The following is an 11194-nucleotide window of genomic DNA, read 5'->3' as shown; positions in this document are numbered from 1 at the left end:
TTCTATAAACAATAACTTTATTCGTCACCATACTCATATACAATGTACATGTAAATACAGAATATAAAAAAGTATACAACAGTTGTGAATTATCAAAGCAAATAATAACTATTGTGAAAAAAGTATACAATATTTTTAAATTATCAAAGCAAATGAGAACTTTTATGAAATAGGCTAAAATATCGAGATTTCTTTAAATGTAGTGAATGAAGCTAGTACGGAAATATTCTGGATAAACATACATTCTGTCATGCTTCTCATTAATGTTAAATATACATACACCCGTATGTTTACATCTTGAAAACCGTGCAACATAGATTTACAAAGAGGCAGGGTCAGTTTCCCCTGATTTTTTTTTCGAACCAGAGCCATTTTCAAAAAATCCTAAAATTTCCTGTAATTCAGTTTCGTGAGTATATTTGAACTTCTTACAATATTATGACATATTTTTAAACATATGACCATATCATAAATGCATAAAGATGGCTCAAAACTGCAATTTTCATATATGTTTGCCAAATTTATAATATTTATTCAAGACCAGATTAAGAAGGACATTCTAAATAAAAACTAAAATTATATAAGAAGAAAAGCTATGTTTTGCCTTTCAGATACAAATCTATTGATTTTGGTTAGACATATCCTTTGGTACAATTTATTAAAAAGATCTGTAAAAAATGACAAAAGTACCTTTATTTCATACATGCAGCTATATGTACCGTCGGCAAACATATTGAGTCCAAGTGATTGCAAATATTTAGAATAAGATACATCTTGAGGGCGTTAGCCCGAATGGATGTATCTAATTTACACTAAGGTATTATTGTCAATGCAGAATGACAGTTTTCAATAATTTAGGAGGGGAGTCTTTCAGCGATTTGACAATATGTTTTTGAAAAGCATGATAAATGCAGGGAATCCAATTTCATTTAACGACATATATATATATATATATATATATATGTCTGCCTATGTGTAGTGACAACTGTAAATTGTGATTAAGAAATACCAGGCGTTAGAATATTTATAAAGTGCCTAGAAAATAAACTTCCTTCCAATTGATATTTTATAGTGTGTTCTTCTATGTTGTGATGTTATACTATTGTTTCAGAAAAGGGAGAAGGTTTGGTACCATTAAAACGTTTAATCCCGCTGCAAATGTTTGCACCTGTCCTAAGTCAGGAATCTGATTACAGTAGTTGTCGTCTGTTTATGTAGTTCATACGTGTTTCTCGTTTCTCGTATTTATATAGATTAGACCGTTAGTTTTTTCGTTTGAATGGTTTTACACTAGTAATTTTTTGGGGCCCTTTATAGCTTGCTGTTCGGTGTGAGCCAATGCTCCGTGTTGAAGGCCGTACCTTGACCTATAATGGTTTACTTTTATAAATTGTAACTTGGATGGAGAGTTGTCTCATTAGCACTCATACCACATCTTCCTATATCTATTTACAATGTTAGAGCAGATCTGATTCTTTACTTCCTCCCCGACAGGGGCTGGAACCTGTACTTTTCACTTCATACTTCTACGACAACACCGCCTAGCATTGCGCAGACGCCTTATCCCCTCCTCTAACTATAGCTGATAAAAAATCAGCTTTCGTGTCGGGAGGTGTTACCTTCTCGTAGGAATTAAACAAGGACATCTAAACGCAATACACAAAGTATATTTAATTGTAAAGGAATTATCATCCACTCATCTCTTCAGTAAAAGCGTCTGCGCAATGCTAGGCGGTGTTGTCGTAGAAGTATGAAGTGAAAAGTACAGGTTTCAGCCCCGGCCGGGGAGGAAGTAAAGAATCATATCTACTCTAACATTGTTAGGTTGATTTTCTAGGCACTTTTATATATATATATATATGCTAGTCAAATGCGTTTTGTTAAAATATACTTTTTCACCTTTTTGGTCCTTTGGTAAATGTTGTTTGTGCTGTTTTTAGACCCCTCTACCAAGAAATTTGTTTTGCATGCACACGTATAAAAATTGCGGTTTTTATCCAACGCAATTATAGGTTTGAACGTTGTTTTCAATTTAGACTTGTATATATATTAGGGATGTCAGTGACAATTACTAATCGAGTACTCGTTGGTTTTATCGAGCGATACTCGAGTACTCGCTCGGGAATATATCTACAACACGAAAACACGTATTTTAAATTCTGTGGTTTTTTGCTCAACGGAAGGAAAACCATCTAGATAAGTATCTGGGACTAGGAATTACACACAATAATTATTAGCTCATTACCTACAAGTACTAATTAAGTTAAAAAATAATAATCTAAACAATATAATTTAATGAGCACCTATTTAAAAATCATAAAAAGGAAAAACAATATCAAAGAATAGTACATTGTATTTGGTAATCGTTAAGAAAACACATTTAATGCTTACAAAGGCGTAAGGATTTATTAAAAGTTTAATTTTCACTGAGGGTCACCAGAGGATGCAACGAATTTATTTTATTTGTAAATATTTTCTTGTCAACTATTATTGGGAACAGTCGGTTTTGCAACTTTGTAAATAACAGTCTTGCAGACGAAAATATTTTCTCTGACGGTACCGATGTGACGGAATGCCTAAGACATGTTTAGTTTAAAATGTTAGCCTAGGTATAGCCCACGTATTTTCGGAGGGATTTTAAATCATAATTTAGCACAAGCATTCGAAACAAAATGTATTTTATTTACTTGTAGGATTATTAAGTGATGCCTATTAAATTTTCCGAAAGAGGTTCTCAAGAAGATCAATTTTTTATAAAGAAGACAGCAATATTCTAACAGGAAACCGATTAGTCGAGTATCGTTTTGGTATTCGATACTCGGTACTACCGAGCGATACTCGAATACTCGTTGACATCCCTAATATATATATATTTTTCAGGTTAACGGACGACTTCAAAAACAGTTTTACATTGATAGCTAAATTATATTATCAATTCATTTAAAATAAAAATGATTGTATTTCCTAGAATAAAATGATAAAAGTGTTGAACGATTTAGAAACCAGACCCGTTATACCAGTTTAGTTCTATCAAATTTCCAGTATAGATTGTCCACAGTATAGTCAGTTCGATTTGTATAAAGTAAATAAGCTGACTCATGTTACTGATATCAACATTATACTGTAACAGATTGTACTAATTTACAAAGACGATATATAATACAATAATAATTCAATAAAAAATTATCAATATTCTCGAACTTAACTTTCAACATTCTCAAAATTAACAATCTTGCTCACACAAACACACACACATACGTCTACGCTTTATTTTCATCCCTCATTGGTTAATAAGCATAGAAATCATTTACAGAGTACAACGCTATCTGACAGAATGGTCTTTTTGTACTTTTGATTCGATAGGGATGATACAATTTATCTGTCTGTTCGACACGTTTTGACAAGCCATTTGTAACGTTCTATGTAAATATATACTAGTATCTAAAGGTTTAAACTGACTCTTAAAAATGGGGACGCGAAACAATTTTGTCCTCCAAAATAATTTACCAATCTTTACTTCCAATTTCCATCCAGTTCTGGACAAAATATATTAACATAATGGGAATCTTTTAAAGAATCCTCTTTAAAAATCTATCACCAATGTTATTGTACGGCAAATTATAAATAAGGCGCTTGTCATATTAACCTTTGTCATTTATAGCCCAAAAGAAACTTCGTTGACATGGAATAGACACTTACCAACATAACATCATGACTTAGAAAAAAACTGTCTTCTCAGTTTTTAGTGGGACACGAGTATTAAAATTCTTGATTTATTTGAATTGATTGTTTGTAAGCAGTTGTAACAAGTACATTTATAATCTTGGAACGATTCTATAGTTAATGTGGAGGGTGAGAAGGACATCACAAGAACAGTGTAATCCGAACTGATTCAGAAAGTTATTGATGCCTCTATGTGTCGTTTAAGTTGTCTTTCATAGTTTATGAAGAAGTTTCTTGCATACTGGAGCTTGCCTTACATATACTGTAGCCATTGAAAAAATAATAATAGTATCATTCTAATGATGCAAGTAAAGAAAACACAAGTAATTCTAGATAAACGACAATAGTTTAGTCGTAAGCTTTTCGTGTAATGAAAAGCCCGAACTGCTATTATAATGTAGTTTTATCTAAAAAATACAAAGATAAAAAAATCAATCGTATGGCACGAGCAATCCGGAAACCTTGCGTTTTCTATGAATTAAGTCGTATAATTTTCGATAAGAAACCACACAGTCCATAATAGTGTTACATGTAGTATGTTTAGCCTGTAAAAACGTCAAACGTCGAACCTGGGCCTACGAAAACTGTCACAGGTCGTTGTCATGCCATTAACATAATACCAGTTACAGCTTAGTCAAATGTTATTTACAACAAAAATACATTAAGAAATGCAAAAAGAAAACACGTGAATAATGATACACAATTACGGGAGCTGCCACCAGTATCCCCAAGACTGTATATTACTGTTGGGTCATAGTAAGCTGTCCCTGTGAACTTGTTTAGACGAATGTAAAATATTTGTTTACTGCCCTGAGTCATAACCATTGGATATCCAGATGCCATTGTTGTCCAATCATCAGTGTTGTATTTGACCTATACAAGAAGAATAAAACATAATTGGAAACATATCTGTAAAACACTATAAGCATTATACATATAACATATATATACATATGGAATTTTGTCGGTTTATAGTCAGGATACCCATATTCATTGCCAGTTTTTTGTTGTTGCTTTTAATCTTGATGTTTTACACATTTTGTTCATTCAGTATAGTACCGCCATTGTGATTTTGTTCAATATATACCCATGATCTATCTGCTCTATTACAAGAAGTCGTAATGATTATTCTTTTGTTATGCAAAATAATGCCATTGCATATTAGTACATAGTAGGTGTACATTTCTATGTTTTTAGTTTACATGGTACATGCAGGAAAAGTACAGATGAAAATTATATAAATTATAATGTACATGTTTAAAACAGGCCAATCATCAAAATTAATGTTCATCATCTCTGATTTAAGATTAAGTAAGATGTAAATATGATGTTCTCTTAAGCTCTATTGATAAAGGTACGATTGAATAAGTTGCTATTGTCAGTTACTAATTAACAGAAGTTTCACAAGAAATATAAGACAAACTGTTCAATCTTTAATCTCTGAGAACAACCGAAGAAAAATATAATTACTTTTTAATACTTCAATGGTATTTTAAATGCACACTTGAATATTCGGCTCTTACCTTTCTTGACATGACCACCGAACTGTCTTCACCAAGGTCATATTCTTCGGCATTACCTTTATCGCTGTCTTGTTTTTTCTTCGGAGTACCTTTGCCTTTAATGATCATTCCAAAGTCTAAGAATTCGCCAGTCTCGCTTTGAGAGCAGGTTGTAGCACCCTGTCCACAAAACTTCCAGTCTTTGATTGTTGTGCTGAATTTCATATTTCCTTTTTTCACCATTGTAGTTTCATTTCCAAGATTTATGTCACCGTCTTCTCGAAATATAAGAACTTCAGTCTCCAGCATAGCACCTTCGGAATTCAGTGTTGCGCTGAAAGTAAATTTTTTCACTGTCAGATTCATGAATTCTGAATCTATTGGTGATGTGAACTGAAAGTCTGTGACGGCAAAGTTGTTAAATCTGTGCTTATTGTCTTGTATGTCACTACCGTCTGTTTTCTTTTCTTTCAGTTCAGAAAATTCAATGGTAATTCTGTTCGGATCTTGTGACGGGTTTTGCCTATTTCCTACTTGAATTTTACCCGACTTTCCTAAAACTTTGACCCAAACACCTTCTGCATTGGTTTCCCTGTCCGTTGTGGGCGTGTCAGGGGTATCAGGTGACTTTCCTAAATCAACTTGTGGGTCGTACAATACACTCTTTGAAAATTTGTCAAAACGGAAGACAAAAAGTGTTTTTGCACCTTTTTGTTCCAGTTTGGGATATCCAGATGGTGTTGCTACCCAGTTACCATTATCGTCATATTGAACCTTTAGTATAAATAATAACAGTTATTGTAATTATGAGAAAAAAAACTTAATTAATTAACATCGGAGATCAATTTGCGATCCTTGTGGTACAGTATAACAATAAAACTTGCTAATTCCAGGTCAATAAGAGGTGGCTAAAGAAAACGGATGTCAAAACATTTTTGATACAATGATTATATGTAATATTTTGGTAAGATTCTGCACAGGATATATACATAGGTCACAAAAACGAAAACAACACTTTATAAATAACGATTACTAACAAAACACGGAGGAATTATGCTGCCTGGGAATCGAAACAAAACAAAACAAAAAACAAACAAAACAAAATAAAAAACAAACAAACAAACAAAAACAAACAAAAAAAAAAAACAAAAAAAAAAACTATAAAACAAATGAAAATGATGTTTGAAATTATAAAAAATGGCATACAAATTTCTAAACGATAACGACTACGTAAGGACTTTCAAAAAAGTATTTATTTGTACTTTAAAAAAAATTAAGTACTAAACACAATTTACATATCTGGGAGTAAACAAAAACATTAACCATGAAGTAAAAATACTACTTAGATATAGGCTAAAGAGCGGGTATCAATAAATTTTACAGATGCGCTTTACTGAATTTAAAGTACATAACTTTTCATTTTTTTTTACCAAACATATTTATTTCAATGTTCATAAAATTTCTTGAATAAGGAAGGCACACCTAGAGTTGTTCATGTAGTTCAACTTCTGCCAACAGTGATCACTACCCTATCAAGACCATTCTCAATTGTATCTTAAGGTTAATTGAAAGTTCAAACCCTGGCGGCAAGGTGTGTTCAACTCCGATCTTAAATAATAAATGACTTGAGTTGTAAGCCTTTCCTGTCGAAAAAAGGTAGGTCTCATCGGGTATACCGGCTTCCTCCGCCAATACAAACTGTTTCCCGCCGTATAGCAAAGAATGCCGAAAGGAGCGTTAAAACAAAAAAAAACAAAATCAATAAATCGATAAAAAGCCGGGCACATCTTTAATTCAGATCAAAACAAGTCGCAACACTTTACGGTCAACTAACTAAAGACGTAAGGGAAAAGACAAATATCTTCATTCCAAATACATTTAAGGTGGTACCCAAAACCTTCACTAAAATTAATTTGGCTCGTTTAATTTTCATAAAATTTTGGCAAAGTATTTACTTTGACCCTTTGACAAACATAAAAATTTCTAAAAATTTGAACCAACCAATTTATCAGAAAAATTACACTGGTTATATAGCAGTTTGACAAACACTAAATGGTGGATAGTTCTCTCATTGGCAATCATATCACATCTGAGAATGGTAACATAAAAGTTTTTGATTTGCGCTTTTGGTTGTGAAACGAGACATTTCATGTGATCCCCAGATATTCAAGTAGAGAAATTGAGCAAAATATAAAAAAAAAGATCCTATCTATCTCTTTTGTACGGGAGGTAACTCTAAATATTCATATTTTTTGTTATGACTTAACAAAGTGTCATCATCCCCTATCCTAGTGCTTAAAATGGAATAATTAAGGAAAAGGAATGAAAAATATGCTGTAAACAAATTTGAAGCCGTGTGCAGAAGACGATATTGTGTAATTTGAAATATTTAATTTGTCAAAGCGTAAATCAATAAAATCGTATAATAAACAGAAAATAATGGGATCGTAAAATAGCGTTTAATTTCTAATACCCGTGTCATAAATTTTTGCTCTGGTGGATGGATACTTGTCTCATCGTCAATCATACCACATCTCCCTATATATGACCAAGTCATATACGCCTATTTTTAAATTCGGGTGTATTTCATAAATGAATAATGCATGTTTCTTTTTTAAACCAAATTAAGTTTTGGTTGAATGATGAAAAGAAAATCGTGATCAGGAAGTTTTTTTAAACCAAAAATGTTAACAAAAAAAAAAAAGTAAAACGAAGAAAATAAAATGTGAGTTGGCTTTTGATTGAAACCGACAAAACATATTATTTCAATATTATAAATGTGTTTTCTATAGAAAATTCAAACTGAAAATTTGTCAAATACGCAATGACATTATCTTTTTTTTAAATATGGACCATAGTTTTTTAAAGAAAAAAAAATGTGAATGACTTAACGGTTGAGTTCATGCACCATTTAAAATCCCATATTGGGACTGAAACCGGTCATTTATGACAAAATGTTTACATCCGTGTCAATGATTTTTTTAACCGAATGTGAATTAGATCAGCTAACATTTTTATTTTTGTTTACTTTCGTATTTAATGTATCTATATTCATCGTCATCATTTCATTAAAAACAACAGAAAAAGGGGTCTGCAAGCCTTGAAGGTCACAATTAAAAGTGATATGAATACAACTTCTTCCTTAAATAACATAAAACTAATTCAAACCCTTTATGAATTGGCCGAGAAATTTGAAAGTGGAAGATCTGGAGTGTCTCGCCCCTCCGCCTTCTCCCCTCTCTTCCGTCAAAAGAATATAACGCTTAGCTGAAAGCAAATAAATCATAAAAATCAATGGCCTTTTTTTCATTGAATGCTGGTAAAAACCTTTCTTTTCCAGTATTTACTTATTACAGATGGTGAATTGTTTAAGTTCAAGCAGTATTTGAAGGGTGACACGAGGGTGCTCTTTTCAAAATCCCGCCTTTTTGTATTTTTTTCCCCACCTCCAATTCCCACTTTTTGTTCTCTTTTTTCCCAGATCCCACTTTTTTACCTCATATATCGCACATCCCATCTTTTATACCATCTAAATCCAAGATCCCCCCTTTTTTACCCCGTATATACCACATCCAAAAAGCAAGTCATGCCCCTCGTATATTGGTCAAGTATTCACACGCCTTCTTGTCAATGTATGATGAATGTTAACACAATGTTCGCCCAATAAAGGGCTTACACCATGTATATATCGTATATTAACAACATAAACAACGTTCCTTGAATCAAAATAACATGTACAGTCGCCAAACACAATACTAACATTCTCAATCAACAGATAATAAATAACAATAGCTTAAATATTTGATCTTTAACGTTACGAGTATTTTTTAATTTGCATGATAAAAAATATTTGATAAAAAATATTTGTAAAAAGGAAGTTAAATAAGAGGCAGTAGTTCTAGCTTAAATAGGAAGAAACGTTTTAGTTTTTCGGCAAACAGAATTCAATATTTATAGAATAACTAATCGAAGAATTCAAATAGAGAAAAATATTCAACGAGTGACCGAACAACACATTAATTCACGAATGCGCGTAGCGCATGAGTTAATTATCAGTGTTGTTCGGTCACGAGTTGAATATTTTTCGATATTTGAATTCTTTGATTAGTTATTCTTTTTATTACATTGGCAAATGGCTTTTTTATGAAATTAAAGTAGAAAATGTAAGGAACTATATCTTTTTCTACGCATTCACAATTTGTTTTGATCCGACGTTATCGACGTCCTGACAACGCCTATTGTTGTATGACGTCAGAGGAGTGAAATAACCACGTTTATTTCACATGTGAAATTATCGGTTTTTATTTCACTGGGAAATCAATGTAATTCATTGCAACCAATGTAATAAATTAAATTATTTTTGTCGGGAAAAAAACTGTATGAAAAGGTTATCAAAAATAAAAAAATCTCTAAATACTTTTTCAGAAGAGTATTCGAAATATATGTTTTAATACAAGTTTTACAGTGGGTTGCTGGATAATTAATTTTTCTCAATGCATAACTGAGGAAAATGCCTGAGACATTACACAAAAATGTGGAAAATTGAAATCGTGACGGAAGCGAACATCTGTAGTACGTCGGTATGTTTCATATTATTTATTTTTTTGGGCTAAGATCAGTCAAAAGGAAGAATCGCATGAGCAGGTGCTTTGAATAGATGAGGGTGTGGATGGGGGTTTACAGAATAGATAATAATTGGCAAAAAATATAAAGAATAGAGAAAAATGTACCAAAAAAATAAAGAATTGAGAATAATGGGCAAAAAGTATAACGAATAGAGGAAAATGGCCTAAAAAATTAAAGAATACAAAAATAAAGAACCCCCATCCAGACCCTCATAGATATCCAAAAGATTGATATCAGTAAGTCTCACCTTGTCTGATATGATCACACTGCTACCACTTCCAAGATCGTATTCGTCTGCAGTTGTCTTTTTCCCGCCACCAGTTTTCTTCTGCGGAGATGCTCCTTTTCCTTTAATGGCAATTGTAAAGTCTATATATTTCCCAATTTCAGTTGTCGATCCCTTATTACATGTGACGCCGGCGCCACAAAATGTCCAATTTTCAATGTGAATGTTAAATTTGACAGTTCCTTCTGAAACTGTTGTGTTTTCACCATTAAGACTATAAGTTCCATTTTCGGTAAAAATAAACACGTCAACAACAAGTTTTGCGCCTTTATCAATAGTCGCAGAAAAATTGAAAGTCTTAGCCGAAATATTCTCGAATTCTCCATCTCCAACTTCACTATACTCAAACTCTTGGTTGGCAAAGGTGTTGAAGCTGTGTTTTGTGGCTGGAGCACCACCGGCTCCCACTGGGTTCCCATTCATATCTGTTTCTTTAATTTCGTCCATTTCGACTGTTACTCTATTTTCATCGGACTCAATATTTTCAGACCGGCTCATCATAATTTTCCCAGACTGACCTAATACTTTAACATATACTCCGGCGCCAGAGATTGTTCCATTTCCATCATCAGCTGCTGCTAATGGACTTAAAATTCCGCAAATAATAAAGAAAACGCTACCGTAACTTATTGCATGTAATTTCCCCATTACAACTTTTTAACTTAACTACAATTTTCTGGATTATTGATTTTTCTTCAATTTACGATTTATATACACAATCAATACAAGTCAAACATATATTACAGGTAAGGCGAATGAATATGACCAATGGGCGGATGCACAAAGCTTGTGTGACAATGAGTAACTGATCTGTAATAAAGTTTAAGTAAAAGGAAGTACGCATTTCCCCTATGTGTCCACTAAGTAGTGAATCGTAAGGTAACCGACCTTCAAAGCAAAGACACAAAAATTCTAATTCTAAATATACACAGTGACTTTTAAAACTAGTCCACAGTTCGCTTATGTTAATTCAAGAACTATGGTCTAGTTAAATTAGTTAGGCTTTCTTATCATTTCAGAGATCAAGTAGTGGTATATAAGACATTACCATTGTATC

The 11194-nt window shown here is 32.6% G+C and overlaps 1 protein-coding gene across 1 annotated transcript; it reads right to left on the bottom strand.

Moving 5' to 3' along the window:
* On the bottom strand, positions 1-10938 carry LOC127717785 (uncharacterized). Its single transcript, XM_052223615.1, has 3 exons — positions 10099-10938; positions 5247-5999; positions 1-4596 (listed from the first exon to the last, which is right to left on the bottom strand). The coding sequence occupies exons 1-3, from the start codon at positions 10783-10785 to the stop codon at positions 4369-4371; spliced, it is 1668 nt and encodes a 555-aa protein (XP_052079575.1). The 5' UTR covers positions 10786-10938; the 3' UTR covers positions 1-4368.
* Between the last annotated feature and the right edge of the window lie 256 nt (positions 10939-11194).

Source organism: Mytilus californianus, unplaced genomic scaffold (genome assembly GCF_021869535.1).
Source record: "Mytilus californianus isolate M0D057914Y unplaced genomic scaffold, xbMytCali1.0.p SCAF_10, whole genome shotgun sequence".
Lineage (NCBI taxonomy): Eukaryota > Metazoa > Mollusca > Bivalvia > Mytilida > Mytilidae > Mytilus > Mytilus californianus.
This window is presented reverse-complemented; position numbering and strand designations above follow the sequence as displayed.

Coding starts and splice junctions, on each gene's coding strand:
- LOC127717785 (XM_052223615.1), bottom strand. CDS start 10,785: ATGGGGAAATTACATGCAATAAGTTACGGTAGCGTTTTCTTTATTATT. Junction 6,000..10,098: donor GTGTGATCATATCAGACAAG/GTGAGACTTACT, acceptor TTTATACTAAAG/GTTCAATATGACGATAATGG. Junction 4,597..5,246: donor CGGTGGTCATGTCAAGAAAG/GTAAGAGCCGAA, acceptor CTTCTTGTATAG/GTCAAATACAACACTGATGA.